A 27,163-nucleotide genomic window follows, 5' to 3' on the forward strand; every position below is an offset into this window, starting at 1 on the left:
AAAAGGCAATGTCTGTGGATTTGGGAGAAATTAGTAAAAGAAAACAAAACAAACAACGGACCTAAAAATGTGTTTTGAAAAACTCTATTTGTACATTCTATATTTTATCTTATATAATAATCATAATTATATATTTAAATTTGTGCTACTGGAAAAAAAAGTTTTTTAAGCACTTTTTGGGTCCTTTTTTGCACTTATTTTGAGATGAATTTCTTTTAACTTTATACTAATTTCTAGCTATTTTTTAGGCCATGTCTTGTTAAGTTCCTCATCACCTTCTCTTCGTGTTTTTGAAAGAAATCAAACCAATTTGCTCAGGTTTCAAAGGGTTAATGTTTTCTTTGTAGAGTTAACTCCCTGTTGCATATTTTCTTTTTCTCTCACTCTCCCTCTGCTTTTGCAATTTCTTTCTCCAACGCTGACAGGCCTCCGTCAGTATGCCCTCTGTTTCTGTGCATGCAGCACATCTCCCGTGTGTCCGTCACATGTGTGTGAGAGCAGCGTTCTGTTTAAAGCTGAGAGGAGACAGTTGTCCTGAGGCCTGCAGCCCAGCATGGTGTTGTTTCGCCCCCGCTCCCTGTACCTCACTGGTTTTCAGCAATGCTGCCACTACAAGGTTCAAAGGTCAACTCTAATCACTTGACTAGGTGGTCTGTGTGTCTCTGTGACTGTTGTTGTGTAGACGATAACAGAATGAAAAGAAAAAATGCTGTCCAGTGACAGGAGAGCTGAACATGTGACATGTCAGAGGAAAGACGGAGACCAGGCAGAGATTCATGGTGAAAGAGAGAGAGAGAATAAAAAGGTTATCAAAGGGACTTTTGATGTGGGATGCTCCATTGTGATTGTTGTAGTGGTTCTGAGCTCGATTACAGTTTTCTTTACTTAAGCAGCATTTTTCATCACAACGTTTGTCTTTACTCTAGATTTGACAGTCATCTCTGTAGCAGGCAGTTAAAGACGACCAGAGTTCATGTTTTATTACTCACTAATCCTGTTCCAACTGAGCTGCATGTGACTTGATGGCGGTGGCATACTGGTAAAAACCTGTTTAGAAATTGCTCCTTGTCAAATTCCCACCAGTACCTACTGCTGTACCTGACTCATAATTATGTTGGTCCAGTCAGATGGGGCTGTTTAATCTGAATATTCAACTTTTTTCTTCCTTCCTTTTTTTTTTTTGCATATAAAGTTTAAGATTTTGAATAGGGTTTACTGAAACATCCCCAGATGAACTCTGCTCAGGGTTCCTCCAGTGCCTTAAAGAATCATAAAAGCCATTCAATTTAGTAGTCTAAAAATAAGGCCTTTATCGTTATTAAATCGTCTTTAATCAATCTGTCAAAAGTCTTGAAAAAAATGCCATTACATAGGAAAAACTCCAAAAAGAGAGATTATTTACTTAATGTCTCTTACATTAATGTTACGCAGATCAGGATAGTGGAACCAACAACACTCATGTTTTGTTTTCCTGGATAATGAGAGCAGAGGATCCACTGCCTGCTAGCTGGCTGTCACTGCACCCTGGACAACACGAGGAAGTGCAAATTTAACCAAGATGGGCTATTTATCTAAGATTTGGCAGCATGGCTGAAACCTGTACAAGACAAATCATATAAGACTTAGTGTATTTTAAGCCAATAACTGTTAAAGTCACAGTGGGAATCGAGGCAGTAAAGAGTGTGAGAAACACAAAATTGCCAAGAAAACCTGACCATGGTATGAGCATTTTATCCAAGATTGTGCGTATTAACCCTTAATATTTGATGCTGGTTCATGTGTTTTCTCTACAGTTTTTGTTATCGTAAAATTGGTCTCGTTTCGAGTGGCATTAAAAAGTCTTTAAAACTCTTAACCCTTTAAAGCCTGATTACTTTCAAGAATATAAGAAGAAAGCAGTTTTCTTTTGCGATTTGCAGGACATTCCTTGCCATTGCCCTTTTCCGTGTTTTTGAAAAAAATTTGCTAAGGTTTCAAAGGTTTATTAAAGTCATCTGAATGCTGCACAAGAACAATTATGCTGATTCAGGTGTCAAAGGGTTAAGTTGTCTTAGGCTGTAGAAAAGCTGAATGCACACTGACTGACAAAAAATAAATAAGTAAACAAAATCGATTGACTACTCAACCTTAAGAATCTCAGTGCCCTGAAGGGCCAACTGACGATTTAAATCCGAATCTTAGACTTTTAGAGGGCAGCCCTGCACATTTCCATTATGCAACAGCGTTTGGCTACTTGGGTGCCGCTTGGTAAAGCAATACAAATTCATTTCATTTGATTCCGACTTCATTTTTTTATTTTTTACTGTATTGAGGATTCTGTGACGGCTGAGGTAAAAGGGTGGCACACAAGTTTGAGTGGCAGGCAGGACATTTTTACATATACAATTTTTTGTTAATTAGCTCTTTCTACACTTTGCACACTGCCAGCAGACAAAGATGACTTGAAACACACATTTTGTGGATAAAGTCATTTAGCTGAGAGAAAATAGAGGTTTGACATTCAAAGATGAAAAAGCATTATCAGTGCAGTTTTGCCTGACTCTCCAGCGCTGCACACACACACACACACACACACACACACACACACACACACACACACACACACACACACACACACACACACACACACACACACTGAACAGGAGTAAACCTACAATTACATAATGCCCCTCTACATTATTATATTAGGTACATCCTGACCCCATTATCATTAATGTGATGTGCGCGTGCTCCAGAGAGAGAAATGATGGTGTAGATCTGACACTAAATTGTAATTTAACAGTAACAGCCAGAGAAGCAGCAGAGTATAAGGAGAGGCCAGGAGCAGGAGTTTTCTACAGACAGTCTTCTTCTTCTGCATTTTGCACCCTCAACCCTAATACTGTCAAACACTCACACAGATTTGTCTATTCAGCCTTTTTTAAATTCATCCACCCCACATATTTCATGAGAAGCTTGTCATTCTTATTGCTCAAGAATGTGTTGAGTCAAATGTGTTCTTGTGTGTGTGTGTGTGTGTGTGTGTGTGTGTGTGTGTTCAGTGTTGATAAGCATGCCCAACCCTGTCCTAGCCTGATTGCAAGTACAGTACACACACACACACACACACACACACACACACACACACACACACACACACACACACACACACACACACACACACACACACACACGCACGCACACACACAACACATGCACTTAACTAGTCCTTCCTGGAAGTCTGCTGTTGGTGTAACACAATGTGCTATTTTTAGATGAAGTTAATTTCTGTAATTAACTAAATCCCAAACAGATGAGTCACCTGCTTGTGTTTTATTTAATCGTTTTTACAGGTCTGTCCGGTCTTTCCATCGTGTGTCTTTGCTCGTGTGTGATAGAGACCAAAGGTTGCACATGCTAATGTTTGTTTGGGAGTTATCAGTCATTCAGTGAAGAATTACATAACAGTGTTGGGACAAACTACCTTGTCGTTACGCGTGTGCGTGTTTGCCTGTATTTAACATACACTGAAGATTTATCCGTGAACCAAATGATGCAATGTAATAAATTACTGGAATGTGGCTTGTTACAGGTGGATGAAGTCACTACCTGTTCTCATTTACTGTTTTATTACACACAACATGACTGGCATATTCTTCACTGGCGCCACGCTACAGCAGTTTTTGCCCTGGTAGCAAGACGTGTAGCTTAGCATAACTAGTAAATATTTCAACATTTAGTAGATATTGATAAAACTGGATTGTGTAAACACTTGCATTCTGTGAAACACAATAAAATTCCAATGCTCTATCAGTGTAGGCAATATATCTTTTAAAGGAACATTGTGTAAGACTTAAGGTGATTTAGTGGCATCTAGCGATGAGGATTGCAGATTTCAGGCAGCTGAAACTTCTCCTGGTTAGAAGTTCTTCAGTGTTCCTTGTTCAGGATTTTTGGTTGGAGCTCAATTATCCACAAAGGACCAGGTGATTGACTGGAAAACTGGTAAAAACACTGAGTAAAACAATTTAAGTTTACAATTCAGTGGTTCTCCGAAGCAGTTTGTGTAGTCACAGATAGCCCCTGCTAATCTCCACTCGCCTTTTCCAGATGACTAGGAGGTTTTTTAAGTGGAAGCTTTATTCCAAATCTCCCAAAACAAACAAAACAAAACAAAGAATACACTTAGTGAAGCGGTTTCATGTCAAACAATCTGCGTTTTGCCAATGCTCTCATCACAGAGCCTGATGTGAAAACATTTTTATTGTATTTTTTCAGATTTTTATTGTAATTTTTGATTCTATATTTAGGCTTTTGAATTTTGCAGTGCTTTGCCTTTAATTATATTTCCTCTTAATATGCTTCATTTATGCACCAAACACCAAGGCAAAATCAGTGTACGTGAAACCCTACATGGTAATAAACCTTACTCTGAATCTAAAGCTAAAACCATGTGGCAAATAACTAGCACTTAATGGGAATTAACAATAACGAGCTATCGGAAATTAGCATTGCGATTGTTATATTATCTTAAAATCTATCCATTTTACTTAACATGCTTACCAAAAAACACGTGTTCTCATAAGCATATTTTCCATGCTCTGTGAAAACGATCAATTCCCCTAAATCCTACATGCAGTACAGAGGCAGACAAGAGATGTGTGAGGGTCTGTGGCCAGATTCGAGCCACAGACGTTGCTTTTATGTGGCAAGAAGTAGCTCAGCCCACCAGGCCACAGTGAGCAAACTGTCTTTACTTTTGCAATGCTGTAACTCTGGGAAAATGTTTTTTTCTGTCCTGTCATGCACATTGCTACTCATCAAATGCTGGATAGTCCTGATTATTCACTTTCTGGGCCTATCTGACACGCCTGTTGCACTGTCACTGATTGACCAGATCATACAGATTGTATGAGTGTCTGAATAGCAGGGGTCAATAATCACATGTGTGTGTGTCAGTGTTGGTTCATGGCTCCCTGTAATTTTTGGTAATTTTCAAGTAAATTTTTTGTACTTTTTACTAATTTCATGCTAATTTTGGGGTCATTTCTTGTTCAGTTACTATTTGCTGTATATCCGTGTTCAGAGGGTTAACGTTGGATTTGTGCACAAGGCCAAATTAATGTCTCCCTTTACCTTGTAGTTATTCTGTTTTGCGTGTATTGTGACAACTGTAATGAATTCCACGTTTACGACAGCTGTATGTGCCAGTGTGGCAACAGCAGCTGGTTGTCTCTACTGCCCTGTTTGTGTGTGCACGTGTGTGTGTGTGTGTGTGTGAGTCAGTGTGCCAACTCAAGTATGCTGGAGCGGTGCTGTGTTAAACGGCTGCTCTGAATAATATATACGGAGCGTGGCCTCAAGCCTGTTAAAAAATCCATGAGCTTCCTTTGCACTGGTTTATAAAGCTAAAGAGCTTATAAGAGAGGGAAAGAGAGTTAATAGCCAATGTGGGGCAAAGTATGGATGAGACTTGGCCAATCAAAAAGCCCAATATGTCAAATAAAATAAAGTGAGACACACAGAGGCCTTTTTCATGGTGGAGGATGGGAGTACCAGTCTAACTGTTTATTCATACCGTCTCCCATAATGTGTGTGTGACTTCATTTGGAGTCACTCGTGACTGAGGAGAGGGGAGTTGTCAGTGAGTCAAAGTGCATCACTTAAAAGGTATGCCTACTTTCCCTTAACCTGCCTAGTTCAGTCAATAATTTCCTCTGTTTCCCAGCATGCCCTTTGGCCTCACAGAAGCAACATGAAGTTATTTCGATTAGTAATTGTATGAAGAATGACTCCAGGAGAATAGTCAGAGCAAAACAGTTTGTATCTCTAATAGTGTCATCAAGGACAAACTGGAATTTCCAAATTTGATACAATACCTTTAAAAAATATTGATGTTTGGTAATATTTACATTACCACAGGGTAAAAAAAATGTATAATTGAGGGTATACAATCTAACATTTTATTTAGGCTACATGATAACGACATCTTTTCGTTGTTAGTAGCAGAGAAGAGCGGAATGACCGAAGTAAACATAACAATAAGAAAGAGTGAGAAAGCTCAGCTGCAACCGGTGTATCGATACTGTGAAAAATGAGTACTAAAACTGTTCTAAGCATTAATAATCATTATTTATCAATAAATCAATATTTTTGATTGCGGGGTACCAACTTTACTGCTTACCATCAGCTTTGTGATTGAAGTCCATGCTGGTCAGTTGAGGCTACTTTTAGAGGAAAAATTAGTATGCAAAGTAATAAATATTGAGATTTGAAACAGGTCCTCTAGTGACTCGGAGGCGTAAAGTTTGAAAGGCAGCTTTATATTTTCCATGTCTGCATGTCTGTTTGGTCCGCTTTGGGTGACACAAAGTAAATGTCGTCTTCTTGCTGAGAAGGTACGCACGGATAGCCGGATGTTGGTGTGCAGCCCAAAGTTTGTGACTGTGCGGACTACATGCTTAGGTGTTAATATAGCAAACCTGACGACTGTGCGTGCTGCAGTCCAGTTCGTAGCATAATGCACCTCTAGCTGGTTTGCCAAGAAGTAGAAGATAAATGTTGAATGTTTGTTGTCAATAGAGGTTGTTATAGAAAAGCTGCCATTACTAAAACTTAGGGGTCAACTGATATTGAATTTTCAGGGCCGATACCTGTACTCTTTATTAGTACTTAATGACACCGAAAACTGATATTTGGAACAGATATGCATTTACAATAAAAATGAAAATGTTTCTGTTAAAAATTAAAATTTGGAATATAACAATTTCAAAACAAAAAACAAACAAAAGACAACATCTAAATGCCTTTAGAAAATGTTAAATCATAACTTCACCGAAAACTTTCACCATCATATACAGCAAGTTCCCTGCAACTTAATGCAACTAATAAAGTCTAGTGAAAATCTAAATAAAAAATGAATGAATAGAAATCTCCCTGAGGTTTTACAAAGTAAAAGTTACTCCCATGCTGAAATTTTCTTTGCATGTATTGTAGACTGCCTTTCCAGGTATCGGTTGAGTGTAATACGCACACATTTTATCCATTATTAGTTTTATCGTTGAAATATTATAAATATTATTAAAATAAAACGCCATTACAGATAATCAGCAAAAGGTCAAATATTGGACTCTAATAATCGACCAGGCCGATAATCTGTCGACCCTTACTAATGTTTATATAATTCACCTTTAGATAAATAAAAAGACAACTGGGGCAACTGAAATGAGTGTTGATTAGGAAATGCGCAGGGTGGAGCACCAGACCAATGTGGACCCTCAGCTGTAGTATGAGTGGACCTGCTTGTCCCTCCATGCCACTGGAGCCGATGTTCAACGCAGAAAGTATGTCTGAGGTTTTAATGTATGTCTGAGGCTTTTGGAGGAAGAAGACAGTTTATTAATCCCTGAGGAAAATTCTATTTTTTTCACTTACGGTACATGTACACACAGGCCTGAAATACACACATGCACAATCAGGAGCTACACACATGCATTAAATGGGGAGATGTCTATGCTTTTGGAAAAAAACCCCCGCTATATAACATAATGGCAATAGCACTTTAAAGGCAACTGTGATTGGCAGATAAAACGCTTAAAATGAGTGATGTTTTAAGCATGAAACAATTTGGGGTTTTTTTTGTCTTCAAATAGCATTTGACACATACAATATCTGAATTGTTGGTCCAAAAAGTCCAAAGTACTGGCTCTGAAAAACCTGTATCAGTGAAGTCGTACTATAAACAGCATGTAAAGCACTATTCCCTGGTGGTCTGTGGAAAGAGAGAGTTGTGTGACATTAGAGGGAAGAACAGAAGAGGGAGGGAGAGAGGAGGAAAGCAGGAGAAGGAGCATGTTTTCTGGTCATGACCCTTTCCCAAGGATTTCCCACAGTCAATCTTAGGCCAGCGGGGGAGGTATGATTGTGTGTATATGTGTGTGGATGTGTGTGTGTGTGTGTGTGTGTGTGTGTGTGTGTGTATGTGAGTGGTCAACAAATCTATGGCATACAGCAGAATGAATCACAACATGCAATGACTGCATGATTCATTCAAGTGCATTAGCAAACCCCTAAAAACATGTTATATGAAGAGAAGTCCTTATACGTATGTGTTTTTATGCCAAGCAGAGTTCACCTACCAGCATGCTCAGAGTTAATATGCAATCAAGAGTGTGCACATGCATGAAAAAAAAGTGATATGTCAGTCGTCATCGGCGTCCCTTCTGCAGCCGGACCAAGGTTGGTCATCTCTTGCTCAAGGACTGTCCTCTGCCGCTGAGCAACAGCCTCCCCGAGAGAAACTATGTGAAGAGAGACACTAAAATGCCTTTTAACAGCTGTGTGTGTTTGTGTATGTGCGTGTGTGTGTGTGTGCGTGTGCGCGTATGCGATTATCAGAGTGACGCAGTGACAGTCGGAGTGCGTCACTGTTCCTGTCAACCCACTGCACTACATGTCACACACACATACACACACGCACTTGTAGGATCTTTGCCATTGACAAACAGATGGTGAATGATGAACAAAGGATGTAAGTATCCTTTAACCATTAGTCAGATGTAATGTTAGCGGAAAAAGACAAGATGAGAGAGGAAAGGTCTACAGTTTGGGTAACATTTCGAGTTTACAAATCCTGATGCCAATTCTCCTTTTCTCTATCCTTGTTCCAGTTCTTGTGTTATTTGAGCAAAGAGAGACACCCAAATATGTATGAAGCACCCCTAAAAACACCTTAACTATCACCAGAATTTTGGCAGACATAAATTTGTATTGTTTCTCATTTCGTTCCAGACTCTCAGTCTTTTGGAACTGGTTCCAGTTAGAACGAGTCTTTGATACCCTTGGGATAATGTGACAAGGGTCTTGTGTTTGACCCAAACCTAGAAAGTCTGATGCACGAGGCTGCCAGTAGATGCTTAATCAAATCCCCAGAGTAAGATTTAAAAAAGAGATAAATTAGGTGGAAAGAAAAAAGAAGATGGAGCAAGTGAGAAGCTCCCCAGACAAAATGATGGCACACAAGCGGGAAGGGAGGAGGGATGGATGGATGTGAGGGAGGAATGGGAGGGTATTTGAAGGAGGATCATGCAAGATCCTCATCCCTCAGTTCCCTCAGCGTGTCCAAATATGGAGGCATCTGCTATTGCACGAGGCCTGTTCTCAAGACCCGCCGCTGACCAGGGAGAAAACTGGAGGGTAGGGGAGAGGAGGGGGGTAGAAGAAAAAAAAAGGACCGGTGGGAGAAGGTTTATGCGAAAGGAAGACGGCTGAAAAATGAGAGAACGTGACAGCAGAGACAAGACAGAGCGGCTACATAAACAGACAGGTAGTGAGAGGCTGCAGGAGATGTAAGCGTTGGCAAGACAAAAGAGAAAGAGTTGAAGGCGAAGGTTAGAGTGATAGTTGAGTAGAAGTTGGACAGTGGGAAGGCCAAGTCTGTGAAAAAGGGAAAACAAGTTGAAGTCTATTTTTAGTGCTGGGGTTGTTTATTTTCTGCCTGTTCCAAACAGCGAGATGAAAGTGAAGAATGAGAGAAAAGGTTAGATGAAGCTGAGAGAGAGACGGGGAGGTTAAGACACTGTCTGTATTCATTTTCTTTTTTCTGCTTCAGTTTGATGTTGACATAATTTGACTTTGATGCTTAATTAATTTGAATAAATGTTGCGTGTTAAATGTCTCCCTCTTTCTTTAATATTCACACACATTTTCACTTTTCTTTGTGTGGGATCAGAGGGGAGCCGACGACCTTCGGGTCACGAAGGATGGTTTTGATCATGAGCTTGGAAGCTGCCATAAGGTCAAAGGTCATTTGTCAGGAAGTGCAGAGTCCGGATTGGGACGGCCCTGTGGGGATTTTGTGAAATGTCAACTTTAGTCTAAAATGTTCAGCCCGACACTCTCACAGGGGGACTGCTGAACAGGGCCAGGGTGCGTGTGTGTCTACGCTTAATTACACATATTTGAGTGTGTTAATTCATGTGTGGGTCTGCACACAAACGTTTTAGAGGATTTGTCTTGCAGCAGTTTGTGTGCGTGTTGTGGTATGGTTAGAGGGTGAGAGTGTGTGCGTATGCAGGCACGCAAAGCTATTGGATCATTCACATAAGGCAAATCAGGGTGTCAAATAAGGCAGCCTGATCAGTGGCCCTTGTGTTGTCTAACTGACACACAAGGACCCTTACAGCGTCTGTATGAGACACAGCAGGCTTTCGAGTTGCTCCCGTGTAAGTCCGTCCCCAACAATAGCATAGTAGAAAGAGAGCAGGAATACGTGAGCAGGGTGGGATGGAGGGTTGGCGGATGGGTCAATCACACACTGGACTTTCACTCATTAGATCGTTCTGCAACCATTACTATCAAAATAAACAAAAAAGCCTCTAAAGTCTAAATTAAACTATCAAAATCACCAATAGGTCTTAATCAGCATTCATTAATATGTTTTACCACAAGGTTGCTGCTCTGCAGTGGGCTATTTATGGTTATTTAATACATTACATTAACTCAAGGTTTGGCTGTGAATGCACACAGATCTGTCCACGCGCTATTAAATTTTCAATTTTTCCTAGGAGTTTGCCTTTTTTGGATTTTGAATCTATCACTAGCCAAGCTAGGGAGACTTAGGACAAGTTACTGTTACTGAGGTCCAGCAAAATTTGGAGGGAAAGGTGCTGGGCTGTAGACATACAACATACATTTTAGTTGATGAAATGTACAAAAAATATATATATGTTTTTTACTTGGTACATAGGCTACACGTTTTTACAACTAGACAATGTAAGAATCATTAAAGGCCTACAACAATGATGATGAAAATTAAAATGTTACAAGCACTTATTCCCATATAATTTTTGTCAAAGCCACACAGGGCCACTGGAGACAGCCTAAAGGGCAGCAGACTGCCTATCCAGGGGAAGATGTTCATATCCAACATAAAAGCAAAAGTCAACCTCATTCAGTTACTGTAACAAACACAGTTATTTTAACTAAAACCCCAAGTGTTTGACTAAACCTAACCAAATTTTTTTTGTTGCCCACACCTAAAGTAGTCGAGGCGGTGAAACCTACATGACTTTTGAAGATGGAAGTTTATTTTCAAAGCCACTTTGACAAGTCATGAGCAGAGATTGACATGAAAACATTCATTCAGTCATTTTCCGTAACCGCTTGTCCTCGTAAGGGTCGCGGGGGGGCTGGAGCCAATCCCAGCTGTCATCGGGCGGAAGGCCCTGGACAGTTCGCCAGACCATCGCAGGGCTGACACATATAGACAGACAACCATACACACTCACAGTCACACCTAAGGACAGTTTAGAGTCACCAATCAACCTGAGCTGCATGTCTTTGGACTGTGGGAGGAGACAGGGGGAGAACTTGCAAACTTCGCAAAGAAGGGCCCTGCCATGGAAACAGACATATCTAAACTGTCAATAGAGGGGTACCTAGACATAGCATAGTAGGGCCACTGATCAAGCTACCGTTTTTGACGAGATGGGAGTAAGAATGTTTTGGCATTTTAGGCCTGCAACTTTCTGGTTAATTAATCCATTGGTTATTCTGCATGATGCCACAAAATATTTGAAAGGACTCAACACGATTTCCCGGAGCCTAAAACACTTTCTTTGTTGTTCATATCCAAAAAACCTGCTTTAAAGAATATGATACAGAAATAAAACAGTAAATATTTGCATTTGAGAAGCTGGAAGCAACAAATATTTGACATATTTATTTTTTACTTAAGAAATGTTGAAAATGGTTACGGTTATTAGTAATTGAAATTATTTAAGGGTTATTTTCTGTGATCGATTGATTCACCAGATGGTTGTGTCTTTGAATCTTTATGCACGGCTGCGGTTGTGAGTTTGGTAGTGTGTTCATAGCAGAGTAATTTTTGGATGTGTGTGTGTGTCTATGGTGTGTATGGTCTTCGGGTGTACATGTGGAATGTCACAACTCAGCTGCGCTTCCTCTCCATTCATCCTTCTTTTCATTCATTCATTCATTCATTCATACATACACGTGCATACACCCTTTACATTTGGTCTCATGAAAGTGCCGAGTGCATACAGTCTGTATGTGAGTGTGTTTGCACATTGTTGGTAATTTCTAATAAATGAAGATATGTGGGGCACTGGCGATCACACTGCATTGCACTACCTCGGATGAGTCATACTTGCAGGAAATGCCAACTTTGTGTGTGTGTTCATTTGGATATATCACTATATGTCTCAGACAAGCAGATGTTGCATATTTCCTGGAAAGGGTGTCTTGTGTATAACAGCGATGTCTTCTTTGGGAGTCTGGGTTGTATGTGGACTCTACATATGTACACACACACGAACAAATACATTAGCTGCAACAAAAATGTACATTTATTTACATGAGAGGTGGAGTATATTACAGAGCTTTTGTTCCTAGTTTCTTCCTATTTTCATATTATTTTGCACACGCGAAAGCACACATGCAACTTTTCAAGTAAATTAGACAATAAAGACAATAAACAATTGAAATACTCTTTATTATACTACATATTACTGTAGTTTTTGCCGATCAGTGTGATTGACGGGTGGCAATTTAAATGGAAACCCTAAATAAACAAATGCAGACAGAAATTTGGGTGCTTTCACACAGGGCTCACTGAGTTGACTGATTAATATAAAAATAATGTCTATAATTTTCTCAGTGTTATGGTACCACTGTTTCAAGACGGTCTGTTAGTTAAAAGGGGTATAATAGTTAATGCCTACTTTATGTGTGTGTAAATCTACAGGTGTCTATGTGTGTGTTTTATGTGCAGACGAGGGCTTCACAAGCTTAAAAATGTATTTCTGACTCAGAAAAACAAATGGATCCAGACCATGGATTGTCTAAAGTAATGGACGTAGCTAATGTTACATCATTCATTGTATTGTGGATTGTCATTATGGAGTCCCAAGCTTAGCCAATTTTGGATTTTTAGAGCCAGAAGTTATCATAGTGGGACAAGAGGGTGGAGCTAAGCCTAACGCATGGTGCATTTACAGTTATGGTTAACTGTGATTATGCTAATGCTAATTTTAGCTTTCAGTACAACCAAACAAGACTTTTATAGGAGACCAAAAGTTAGTTTTGTTAAATGGACTGAAAACGCACTAAAATACCAACAGCTACAGTTGTGCTTATATTCTGTGAATCTGGGGTTACGCCATGGTTACATTGCTGTCGCCGTGGTAGCAAGTTACATACAGCACCCGCCTATCACTCAAATCGGTTACACCCATAATTGTGCATAACATTAAGCCTAAAAAAAAAAGTGTACGAGTGGCTTATATAAAAATTCACGCCTTGTACAGTTGTCATGAAGAGGGAAATAAGCTATAGAGACCAAAAACATTTTTGTGCCAGGCTGTTAACATGTTTATTTCTGCTGTAAAATTGGGCATTTTAACATGGAGGTCTACGGGGATTTACTCACGCTTGAAGCCAGCCTCAAGTGGCCATTTTAGGAACTACAGGTTTTGGCACTTGAGTGTTGGCTTTGTTTTTAAGCCCCAAACGTTGCTGCTTGGCCGCAGTAGACCCTAAAGAAGCTCGATTTGAATGTGTCCAACCTCTGATCAAGAAAACAACTGTTACCTCAGTGTGCTGCTTCCAATTTGATTTGATCCCACATAGAGTGCTAGCATCTGTTACCTTATTTGACTCCGAACCGGTTGAAAGAAAGTCTGTGTTCTGGTCCACATCAGCTCTAAAGTAAGTCTAACGTTTTTGGCCATTTAACAGTGGCACTTTCTGTGGCAGCAAATGCACGTAAAGAGTGTGAAAGTGTAAAAAATGCACATGAAAATCACCACAGCTGACTTACTCTAAGTAAATTAAGTGACAAGCACTGATAACAGGCACAAATATCAAGGTGATGAAGTCACATCGAAGTCATGTTTTGCTATTATCACATGTACTTTAGGTTGTGTTGGGCATGACAAGGTGTATATACACATTATATGGCATTTGTTTGACTAGGTGTGTGTTTTTTTGGGTGCTGTCCTCGGCTGAACCCTCTCTGCTTCAGCCAGCTGTCTGAATAAATGAATAAAAACCATTGAGCTGCCCCGACACTTTAGAGCGCTGGTGTCAGTTTCTTTCCCAGAGTGCTGCCTTTACAGAGCTGGAGAAGATCAATACACAGACACACACACATACACATACACACACACACACACACACACACACACACACACACACACACGTGCGCACACGTGCAGATATACACACACAGGAAGGCGCTACAGTGTGTTTCAATGACTTCAGCTGCACAAACTCAGCAGAAGGGGATCAATGCTGGATAAACACACATGATACAGTACGTGTGGCACTTTGTTGTATATCTACAAAACAGTTGACACTCATGCACACACACATTATCCCTCTGTACAGCTGACTGTCTGAAAGCTACAATTTTTCAGTATCTCTTAAGTCAAGCCCTTAAACGCCCTCACAATTCAAGGCCTGTTTTTAGAGTTCAGAGCGAGCTGTTGATAAAGTTAGAAAGCTGAAATGGAAGTAGACAAGGAATGTGGGTTATGCGAGGCATGCTAAACTCAGTGACCTTCAAAGTACTCTTGGTCTCTTCCTCCCCCTCGCCATCTCTTCGCCGCTTGCCACTCTGCTTTCGCTATCTCTGTGTCCGCCTCTAACTCATCAGCATTGTGCCTCTCATGCATACGAGATTAAGAAGGGAGATCATCAGATAAGTGTCTGTAGTCATTGTATGCCTCTGCAACTCTAGCTAGAGTGCTTACTGGCCTTGTACTGACATGAAAGTTAAAGGGGAACTACGGCCATTTTCAGTATTCATACATATTATTCCTAAAACTAACCAAAAAGTGTGTGCTAAAACTCAGGTTTGTGATATCATCGGGTGTAAAGTCAGGAGCTGCTCCATCGACAATGAACTGGGAAACATGTTCTTGATGATGCTGAGTATTTGGGGACATTTTATGTTTCAGAAAACACTACAACAGAATAAATCTTATTTAAATATAAAAAAAAGAAAACAAACACTTTTGGTCCCCCAAAATCAGGTCCCCATTCATTGTCAGTTGAGTAGCTTCAGATTTTATACTCTATGACATCACAAGTTTGAGACTAACTTCTGTGGTTTCTGGCTTTGAAAAAGAGTACCTCATTTTCAGAGATATTGGTTGAACTTTTCAAGGCCATGGAAATAACATTATTATTAATTATTAATTGAATTATTAATTTAGGCAGTGTCCCATTTAAAAGAAATTAATAATTAAAAAAAAATCAACACATTACAGTAACTCAATCCAGGGTCATCTGTCACTTAGGCAGTTGATCTTAGCAAACTAGAAGTAAGAATACATATATAATATTTACAGAGATTTAAAAATGTTATCAAAGTTTGGGAGTCTTATAGATCAATCACAGTCACTAGAAGGTGCTGACTGTGCAAAACACAGAGAATGAGTTTTTTTAATGCACAAAGGACTATGAAGTATCCACACATAAAGTGTTGTCAGTAGACTATGCTTCACAGAATACATCTACAATAAAATATTTCCATTTCAATATGCATCACTTTTTTTACTTTTACTCCTAGTGTCAACACTCCTGTGTATTTGAACCGTTAAAACAGAAACCTCTGAAAATGCTGTTTACTTAATTTATTTATTTATTTATTTTACTTTGATAACTGCAGGGTTGCAGAGCGAAAAACTGACAGTCGAAATCTGCAACTTTTGGTAATAATAATGTAGACACCCACATTCGCTTCCTGACTGGGTCTCATCAGTCACAACGTATCAAGCCAAAACATTTTAACTAGGTCTACATACCTGGTGATTTCATTCTTCTTTTGTGAGTACTCCTTTTCCATTGCCATGACTACCCCCGGCGATGAACAATGCTCCTGGCCGATAAGGCTCCAATATGTTGCCCTGTTTGTTTTTCGATGACTCCCAGTATTCTTTCTTCCACGTTGACTCATCATCGGTCGAAACAAAGAAGTCTCTTATTTCTCGACATCTCTGCAGTATTTCTTGTAACTAATCAATGAACTGTATAGTAGGCAATCTGCTTCCCATTAACATCTGCACGCGCAGGCCAAGTTTACAGGAATGTTAATGCGATATGTGTTTTCAAGGGTGTTAATATGGACAGAGATTCATCCTGAAATGGTGCTAAAACTCACAAGTATGGAGATCTTTTTATTTTTTTTAAACTGCATTTTAAAATGAAAATGATCTCCATACCCTCCAGAATTTTTTCACAAGTACTTTTAAAATGAAAACATGCTAATGTGGCTGTGGCCATAGACTGTGTACCTTTGCTTTTGTTGGAGATTTTACTTTTGTGTAAACTTTGGCGTCCTTCTAATTGGCCTTTTTCACAGAACACATTTTGACATGTTGCAGCAGGAAAAGTAGATAAAATAAATGTTGGATGAATTCCATTTCTCTGCTTCACTTTAAGGGTCCTGGTCTTGTTCATGCCTACTCACTGTCACACTGCTGTCGTACTGGGACACTTGAATAAAACAGAGCCGCCTTTATTGCTGTTTGATGCACCTGTGCTTTTCCTGGTATGACAAGTCAAAAAGTTGGTCATAAAAAAGACCCATGGAACACAAATTTTCAAAGTCACCAAAAAGAGAAAAATCAAGAAGCAAAATAAGCTTTTATTCTATAAGATAATTATGTAATAAAATGTACTGGCTTTGTATTTTAAGACAATTTAGGGGTACACAACACTTGCCTATGAGCTAATGAACAGCAGAGAACAGCAGTGAAACTTTGCGTGACAGTGTGTGTGTATCTAAGTTTGTGTGAGTGGGCTGAAATCTCATAAATGGCCTTTGTCGCCCGCTTGGCAAAGGACTCAAACCCTAAGTTAGGGCTGTTGTTGGCCTTCAGGCTGAGGATGTCTGCCAAGTCGACACTGTCCCAGGGCACGGAACAAGACACACAGTGCTTCCAGACTCCCATGATAAGTTCATTGTTAGTTACGCATCCATAACTTATTTTATTTATGCAGATGGGGAAGCAGAACAGAACACTGTGGTGAAACTCAGTCATGCCCATTGGTTCCACGGCGGAAAACTTAACCTTTGCTGCATCTTTTAATATTTGCATTTTAGGACAGATTAACTCTGTATCCATGAAACGATCCTACACCATATCATAGACGTAGACTTGAATTCTGCCAATAATGGGATAATAATGGATCAGTTTTGTGTTTTGTGAACAGCAGTTACATAAGCTGTACAAAAATGGAAGCAGTTGTATCAATACAGCTGCTTTTTTTAGAAATTACTTAAACTTAAAAAATTGTAAAAAAAAAAATAAAAAAAAATTTTAAAAATGGAAGGAGTAGAGGAAAATGAGAAACTTGTACAGAGAGGTAGGGTCAAAAGAGACGGAGAGAATTTAAAATTGTAGATACATCCAGACATGAGTGGGAGTAAATTGCCTGTGTGTGTGTGTGTGTGTGTGTAGATTCCGTAGAACACAAACCGACTTATGAACACCCCCCTCAGCATCAGACTGACGCACATGCTTTCACATATGGGTCGGATGCTCATCAGTCACACTTAAGCAGGTTGACACATCATTACATATCTCACCCTTTTTTCTGATGAATAAGGAACTACATGCTTGTTAACCTGACAGATTGCTGGGCCGTGAGGAGTATCTGGATGTGGTTATGAAGTATTTCTTCACACTATGCATAAAAGGGAACAGAGTTCACAAGTTCGCTGTTCTTGTGTCTGAGGGGGGCAGCATCAGCTATTTCAAGGGATTATTCCAGAGGTTCTTTCTTATTTCAAGTACCCTACTTATTTTATGTGTCATTTTTATACTTGTATATTTACAAATATGTTTTCCCTGCTGCATGCGCTCGTTCATGCCAGATAATATACAAGCTAAATAGAAAACATCTCCAGGGTATATGCAAAACTCAATAAAAGCTGCAGTTTACACAGTTCGGGCTTCATATGCGACTTTTCTTAGACTATAAGTAAAACATCATCATCATTAAAACAGCAGTTGGTAGTTTTTATGAAAATAATTTTGTAATAGTAATTTGTAACTGTCACCTCATCTGTAAAGTGTTACATGAGACAGATAACCTTTAAAAAACAAAAAATAAAAACAGATTCCTTTTCCTCTTCTCTGGGCCTCTAGTGGCATTTGCTAGAGTCTGCCGGCTGAGTGAAAGCAGCCAATCAGTGGAGGAATCTCAAATGCAGCTCTCAATCATGTCAATCACAGCTTGTGAATTGCAGTCAAACTGAAGAACTAGGCAGGGTGATCTTAATCAAATATGAATGAAAATTCTGCTACTGCATTGCCCATTTCTCGCTTGAAATGTTTTCAGAAATATATTTTAGTGTACTGATTAGCTTTTTTAGATGCTGGGTTAAAAACAAGTAAATGTGCTTCGGCTTGAGGGCAATGCTTTATTCACTAAACTGTTTTCAGCATGGCGGCTGGATCACATATTTTCTCATTTTACAGCCAAACAGTACACTTAAATGTTTTTCTGACAAATCTTACTTCATGAAGACAAGAGAGCTGACTGGTTTGCTCTGTGGATCATAATTAAAATATAGGTCACGAAATAGCATTGAGTGTTCATGGAAGATGGGAAACAACAGGCTAAGGCGAGAGGGAAATCTCCAAAGTACAAAGTACTCCAAAAGTATGCAAATGTGAAAAACGAGGAGGATTTACATTTAAAAAACCTTTATTATGGTGGCTAAATCATTAAAAAAGCCAACATATTTTGACCGAACACTGGCCTTCGTCAGGGCTTCAAAAACACATGCATTGTGGATGTAGCCCAGCCTATATAGCGACAGGACCCAGTAACAAATGATCACAAAGTCACATGATGGACAAATAAAAGCTGAATGAATAACAAAACGTAAGGACAAAAAAGGAACATGACATAAGATGACTCTTCTATATGAAAAAATATGCATACACACACACACACACACACATACTGTATATATATATCTTATTTCATATATGATCAGCGCTGCCTAGTACGACATTTTGACCGCTGTTCAAAAGTCACTAGAGGGGGAGGGACAAGAATTTTTTTCATAGATAATCTGTCTCATGTACTATTGTGCGATGCGATAACTCAAATGGCCGTGTCTAGAGTCAGAGTTTGATTTGTCTGTCCTGGGCTACTGTAAAACAACACGGGGCACTCCATCGAAGATGACCCACTCCGTATTTAGATTATAAGAAGCAAATTCTAAGGTAACCAAAGCACAGCGATTTTTATTTTCAGGTGGTTATAAAGTTATCAAAACATAAATATGAATATTTTATACCATATAAATCCTACACACTGGACCTTTAAATAAAGAGACGATACAAAACACTGAATTTGTTAATGACTAAGACAAAGCTAAAATAGGAAACACCTTCTATTTTTATATTTGTTATTTAGAAATGATCTACAGAAAAAAAAATCCTATCCTGAACAGTATTTACAAAATCTTAGACAGAGCTGAGCGGGGCTTACCTCAATACAATGTATTTGTTCTGGAAACCCTTATCTCACATACTTAAAAGTGTACTGAAGCAGGAATGGGCTGCAGCAGGGTGGCTACAAAAACATAGACATAGTGTTGAAAGTTGGTTTCAGTCTGTGCTTTAGAGACGACTCGTACCCACAGTGCAGGACGCCAAACGAGGGGTTTCTTTTTAGAGTAAATAGTGTACATAACAATGAAATGTTACACCATCAATCAGTCAGTGGCAGGGAGCCAATAAAGACGTCTGGACAAGGTTCCTACATGGACTACAGTTGCTCCTCAGTCGTCACCGTGCTAACAAGGTTAGCACCTCTAGCTGTTTGAACAAAGAGGCCAGCTAGCCAGGTTACTGTGTGTTTGGACAGCCTGATAGCGACTGGCTATGGGCCACTACTCTAATCCACTGTTTGTATATTTCCTTGTTGGCCCTACACGAGTGTGAACATGGACAGAGCTCTGGGCTGATGTGCAAACACAGTTGGTGAAACACCCAGTATTGCATTACCACCTGCCTGTCAGTGTGTGTGTATATGTGTATCAACAAAGAGTGGCTGGCGATGGCTACGTCTGCAAGCAGTCACCACTATTTTAACAAGTCAAAAACTCTTTTCACACAAAGGTCGAAAATTATGAATGCCTGTCACTCAGAATTTATTAATTACTGTGAGATTTCAAATCAGATTTACTGGAGTCTCATCAAAATCCAACAGTGTTTACTTTATATTGATATTAAACAAAGAAATGCAAGCTAATTTTAGCATCTTTGAAGTTACAGCCAGCACGTGTTAAATATTTGTCATTGTCTTAAACAATAACTTATCAAAATTTCCTTTACTAATTGTCCTGTAAAGTGACTCATTGTTTCAGCATCAGATTAGAGTTGCAGGGTTGCCATTTGCAAGAAAAAGCTGGAATTTCACAATCACTTTTTCCAGGCCTGAAAAAAATCATGGAACTGATTGACTGATTAATTGATTTCTCTTATTTTCATGTCATGCACACAATGTGCCCAACCCTTATGGGTTTATAGGACCCCGAAAATTACAGTTTCAAAACTCAAATAATTAATGACATTACTTTTCATTACAAAGATTACAGTTTGTTTTACAACTCCTTCTTAAACCAAACACGCTGCTTTTTTCCCAGGCTTAAGCAATGCAATTTGCAACAAAAAAGGTTTGCTTCCTGAAGCACAACTCAAATTTCCCAAAAGAAATTGGCTAAAATTACGACGTTTCAGTAGAAAGTACATCCCTCAAATCATCATAAACAGGGCAAAGAAACAAAAAATGAACTTCATTCTCAATATCACCGAGGTCACATCGTCTGGAGTGTCATTAAACCAGCCGGTCTTTAGCGTTCCTGAACATAACTGTGTACACACAATTAGTAAAAGTCATTGAAAGTTTTTTGAAAAGTCGTGGAATTTCACCTTCCATTTAATGTAATATAACAACAAATTTATTTTCTGTTGCCATCAATGTAGCATAGCTCTAATGTGTTGATGTATGACAATGTTTGTTAACCATCACACATCCTCACATTAGAGGATTTGTTGCCCAGTGGATGTTTGGTGTGAACAAATTGCTTATTACTTTGTGGTGGTCCAGACTCTTGTGTTGTTGAAAGGATTGTGTTCTCAGAGTCGTAAAAATGTTGCTTTTTATGAACATTTTGCCGCCTCTTATGTGCACTACAGTTCTTTTCTTTTTCCCTGTGACTCAGGGTGCTTTCACATCTGTAGTTTGGTTCATTTGGTCTGGTTTAACTGGGAAAATGATACAGTGTTGAATTTTAGTTCTGCTGACTTTCTGGAAATGAATCAAGAGGAATAAACATGAAGTTAGACTGACAGGTAACTCGTCCATTGGACAGTTTTGTTGATTGTCATTCTGCATTATCACGACCTATGATGGGAAATCAAAGTTTATGTAGCACTTTAATGCTTTTAATGTGTATATTTCTGTTCTTTGGTGTCACAAAGAGCTCACAAAGATTAACTGATTATTGGTGTTACTACCCACAAATCAACCACTTATTATGAATAATGACTAAAAAGTAGTGACAAAAAGGAGGCGTCTTGGCTTATCACTGTAGGTTAGAGTCAGATGTAGAGCAGTTTTACCAGGTTTAATCACGGAAAAATATCCACACTGGCAAGCATATGTGTTACCATGGTTACCAACCAAGTAGGTTCTATATATGGCCTTATATGGATAAATTAGAAGATCGCAGACAGATTTAACAATCAGCATATGGACTCACCTTAAAGTCAAACCGAGAAAACTATAAAAATCACATTTTTGTGTTTGTGCTTCTCCTCAGGTTTGAAAACCTATTTGATCTCGGGAAGGAAAATGGAGCTTGATGTGCCATGTGGCTGCTCTCAGATGGGACTGTCGGGTGGAGATTTTGTTGGGGTCAGCCTGTCCTCTTGTCCTCAGCCCCACACACCAGACCTCATCCCTGGGGGGGCACAGGCTGCTGAGCCCCTGCTGCCCCACCAACCTCCAGACAGGATCGGGGTAAGTGGGAGGAGAGAAAAAGTTGAGGGTGAAACATAAACATAAATACCTGAGCTGTTTGTTCTGTGATGGTTTCTGTCAGTAGAAAAAGTGATGATGACAGTTGTGTGATTTCAAATTCTGTATGTGGTTGAAAACTAGAGCTGGACACAAATATTCGGCTAATTAAATATTCGTTCATTGGGTAGGTATTCAGTTTTCAGTGTAGGGATTTGGATATTTATATATTTATTTATTTTGTTTTTTTGCTGTTTTTTTGCAGAGGACAAATGTCATTTAACATTTATCTTAAATCTTATATTTGTTTGAGTTAACATGCTCTACCTCTGTTTCAGATATAATAATAGTTATAATATGTAAAATGAATAATAAAAATAAATTATATTATAAATTTAAAAGCTAGAAAAAATTATAAAATAATAATAGTAATTTGTCCATTATGATAAAAACTGTCACAAGTTGTGTAATGTCACAAACTCTTGAGCCAACCTGCAGCTCAAGTGATTTTCAAAGACCTTTCGTAGCAGCACAGTGCAGGCAAATCTTAATATCTTCCACAGTAAGGACATTTATCATTTCATCTGCGTTCAAGCAGTTGGAAGCACACCGGGGCCTTCCCTCACATAACGCTGAAGGTCCGGGGCAAACGATGTCTCTCCCTCTCGCCTGACGCTGAAACTGTCGGCGTTGGGATTCGGGGCTCTCCCTCACCTGATGGTGGTCCTCTCTAACCTGATGCTGATAAAGGCTGCCACCGCCTACCCCCCCTCCCCCCAACAACTCACTTAGCATTCACTTTTCTTTTGTTTACACCTTTTGCATGACTCCCAAATGTGACCCACACACCCAGATATTTGGGCCAAAAATTGGGTAGTCCTTTGTCCACACTCAGACACTCCTATCTAAGTGTTGCTATATCTCAAACTGCTTCTATCTGACATGTTTTTACTTGTCAACCTCTTCACACTCTCTGCTCTTTTGTCTCTCCAGCCTCCCTGTGTGTCCCGTAGTGTGGTCTTGTCTTCGGGGGCAGAGCAGGGTGACGATGTGGCTGTGCTGAACGGCTGCCAGGAGGAGCACAAGACCAGTAGTGCCAAGGTACAACACACACATACACACACAGGCATGAACAGTGACAGTACCCTGTGTCCCTCGTTCTTTGTGACTTTTTCCTTGGCTCTTCTTCCCTTCTGTCTTATGAATCTTGTCCCTCTCTTTTTCTTTGTCTCTTTCACCTCCTCCTCTCTATCCAGTTCATCCCAGGTCACAGCCCCAGGGCAGCCAACGGTCTCCTGAGTCCCCCGCTAGAGGACCCAGTGCGAGCCAGCCAGAGCTCCCTGTGCGACATGCTCCAGGAGAAAGAGAAAAAGACCAGCACCAGCACAGGGACTGGCACCAGTCTAGGCATGGCTGGCGCCGCAGGGGCAGCGGGTACGGGAATGGACCACTCCGCCTTGATCCAGCTGCGTGCCAAGAACTTCAGAGAAAAGAGTGACGCCCACTTTGTGGATGTTATCAGGGAGGACAGGTGAGTGTAGAGGTTAAAGGTAGAATTTATGAACTGATAAGACCAATCAAAGGTGAGTGATCAGAGTTTAGACAGTGAGAAGTGGTGAAGGGATCCATGTGGTCATGAAGAAGATCTTATGTTTATATATTTAAACTTTCTAAATTAGTGAGCGTGAATTATATGATTGACACAAAGATCAAGACACAAGACCTCTCTATACATTTAATTTCAACCTTTGTATCTATCCCCACCAGCCGATAGTCTATCACAGGAACATGATATGATATACAACATATGCCATATAAACATATATAAACATACAGTACACAGCATTACAGAGGTCACTTGCACATTTAAGATAAGATAAGATTATCCTTTATTAGTCCCACAATGGGAAAATTTACATTGTTATAGCAGCTAAGCAAAGCAGGCATGCACAAGATAAATAGCGCAAACAATATAAAAAGTGAAAAACAAGACACAAGACTTAAGAGTAAAAAAAAATATTTACAAATAAATAAATGCACATTGTGATAAGTTGCACATTAGTTTAAATCTGTTTCGTGTGCGTGGTCTACTGGGAGCAGTGCTGGTTGTACAGTCTGACAGCAGCAGGAAGTAGGACCTGTGGATTAATTTTATGTCTTCACAAATTGACAAGAAACACAAGCTCCGCACAGAAAGGCTACAAGGCAAACATTGGCCATAATCATTTTCGTTTCACTCATTTTTCAAACAAACGAGTGTAATTCAGATGGATTAAACAATGCATGGTAGAAAACGCCTTTTAAACAAAGTTACAAGCAAGAAAAAGGTTGAAAAATCCAGTCTGCAATGTATTAAGTTCTACTCATAGTAGAATAGATGGAAAAGTACATTCAGAAGTAAGTACTGGTATATTGGCAATTCTGTTGCATTTTGTTAGTATTTTTTTTTCCAGAAATATTTGACTTCCAAAGGAAAAATGTATGACTTAATATTTGGTATTGTTTCTCTGTGGTTCACAGTCTGATGAAGGACTACTTTTTCAAGCCACCAATCAACAAGATCAGCCTCAATTTCCTAGAGAGACCTCTGGAGAAGGCTTACCGCAGCAGCTACAAGGAGGAGGTACACACACACACACACACACACACACACACACACACACACACACTCCTCTAGGTCTTATCATACCTATCAGAACTTTATTTTGATTTTTTTCATTACCTACCTGTTACTTAGCATGAAATTTAGAGTAGTGTCTGGACTTTTTGAGCAATTTTCCCAATTTTCTCATCCCTCTGAGGAGCTTTGTCAATTACGTGAATGGGGAAAAATTGCACAACACACGTCAAAACATTAAATAATACAACAAGGAAACTATGGTCTGACACACATGGGCCTCAGATAAACAGTAGTGTTATTATACATCAGGGGGTCTTAGATGTTGTGCTTTGTGTCTGTGTGTGTCTGACTGTCATGTGATGTGAGTAAAGGTGAGCAAGGTGTGTTGTAAAGTTTCCCCATGCCCCCATGTTTTCCAAATTTTATGCCACATTAGCCTTGCAGCCTTGCAGCCCCCTGCTGTTCCTACAGTGTTACTACAGAGCTCAGAGACACTGAAACGTCTAAATTCATTTGATGTATATCTGCAGTGATACTTATTGATCAGTCTTTGGCTGTGACCTTCTGGCAAAGTTGTGAAAATGAAAACGTTTAATTCAAATATAATATGATTTAACTTTTGTATTTATATCAAAGTTTGAAAAACAGACTCCATTGTTTGTTTATTTATGTGTGTTTAATTGTATATTTCATAAATGTTTTGTTTTTCTTATTCTTATGAAATTAGTTTCAGTTCAGTTTTTAGTAGTTTTGTTGAATTATGTGTTTAAAAGACAAGTAGCAACATGTAGTAAGGTCAGTCCATATGTATATACATACTTTTAACACAGTTAATTTGTAATAAACACAGTAACTCAAATAACCTGGAAAAAAAGTCATTAAAATTTAAATGGGTAATCATTTTTTTAACTCAATTTTATTTTATTTTTAATTTTTATTCTTCACCTTTAAACTAAATTGTCTAAATGTCTAAAATTTAGCTTTTAGTTTGTTTCCCACACAGTGAAATAACATTTGTTTTATTTAGCCACCTTTCATCAGAGTACATTTTTACTATCGTAACATTATAACTACTTAGATGTTGTTATGTTTGTTTATGTTTTAGTCTTTCAGACAAGACAGGCATGCAGATGTTCTCCCATGCTTGTATATACAAAGTCTAGTGCGTAGGATTTAGTGGCGTCTAGCAGTGAGGTTGCAGAACTATGGTGGCCAACGTGAAAATGTGAATATAAGAAAGAGTGAATGCTCCTGTCTAGAGCCAGTGTTTGGTTTGTCCATTCTGGGCTACTGTAGAACAACATGATGAACTCCAGGCTAGAGGACTAACTCTGTTAATTGATATAAACATCTCATTCTGTAATGAAAACACAATGATTCTTCATTTCGGGTGATTAAAAACTAATGAAAACATAGTTATGAATATTATCTACCATTCCTGCCAATAGATCTCCCTAAACCCCACACTCTGGACTTTTGAAAAAGAGTTGAACAAAATTATGTTTTGGGGGTTTATTGTGTGTGCATTAAAGAGTCATACTATTCAGTATTTAACAGATCAAATCTATTTTAAAATGTAATCGTAGAATACATTCGTTTCCTTCGGAGAACTGCAGTTTCTCCAAAATAGTCACTTAAATGATGGTCTAACACCTGTGTATGTGCAGTATGAAGTGCAGTACGTGATTTCTCAGAAGATTGAGCCATTGCCTCTCCTCATTCTCACATCTCTCTCCCCCTCCAGCTGAAGAACCAGATGCAGGTGCAGACATTTGCAAGCTCCACCTTCAGTTCCTTCCTGGATGTTCTCCTCAGCTGTTTTGTCTTCTTGGCCCTGACACTGGCCTGCTTCCTTCCACCTCTGGTGAGCCCGGCCACAGTGGGCTGTCCGGCTCCTGCTGCCCTGGCGCTGGCTCCCCTGGCCGGCCTGTTGGAGCTGGCCTCCCTGGTGCTGTCTGTACGGTGAGTATAGTGCTCGCACATATGCTGCATCAAACAGGGTTCAACTAATATGTTTATTGAAGGACATATTTACACACAGTAATACAATCATGACACAAACTTTGGCCTTTTTTGCAAAAAAAAAATGAAAAGGACCTGTGTTTACATAGATTTTTTTTCCTGGCAGGATTGAAAAGCCTGTGAAATGTCATTTAGGCTGTTGTTGTCAGTGCTGTGTAATCAGGGCCCAAGAATATCTGACTTTTTGTTTCCAAATCTACTGCCGTAGCGCTCGGCTGGATTAAAAGCATGTATCTCTTGGGCCTCAGTGGCACAGGATTGGAAACCACTAATAGACCATCCCATAGCATCACAACTCTCCACTGAAACCAAAACAAATTATTTTATGTGGTGGTTGGCTCCCACACCACAATGGATTAACTTCCCTGGTCAGATAGGACTGGCTCACATCCAGTTTTTTTATGCAAGACCAACATTTGCTCAGAAATTGGCCCAATGATAAGTTTAACCCCCCCGGTACCCCCCCCAAAA

At 39.4% G+C, this 27,163-nt stretch overlaps 1 protein-coding gene across 2 annotated transcripts in view; it reads left to right on the forward strand.

Moving 5' to 3' along the window:
- adcy9 (adenylate cyclase 9) overlaps positions 1-27,163 on the forward strand; it is a 54,333-nt gene that overhangs the window by 11,767 nt on the left and 15,403 nt on the right. For both annotated transcript variants that reach the window (XM_042484701.1, XM_042484702.1), the window contains exons 2-6: positions 21,854-22,053; positions 23,044-23,151; positions 23,307-23,581; positions 24,571-24,673; positions 26,415-26,632. In XM_042484701.1, the coding sequence (XP_042340635.1) occupies positions 21,854-22,053; positions 23,044-23,151; positions 23,307-23,581; positions 24,571-24,673; positions 26,415-26,632 (904 nt within the window). The remainder of the gene's footprint in view (positions 1-21,853; positions 22,054-23,043; positions 23,152-23,306; positions 23,582-24,570; positions 24,674-26,414; positions 26,633-27,163) is intronic.

This window comes from Plectropomus leopardus, chromosome 4 (genome assembly GCF_008729295.1).
Source record: "Plectropomus leopardus isolate mb chromosome 4, YSFRI_Pleo_2.0, whole genome shotgun sequence".
Classification (NCBI taxonomy): domain Eukaryota; kingdom Metazoa; phylum Chordata; class Actinopteri; order Perciformes; family Serranidae; genus Plectropomus; species Plectropomus leopardus.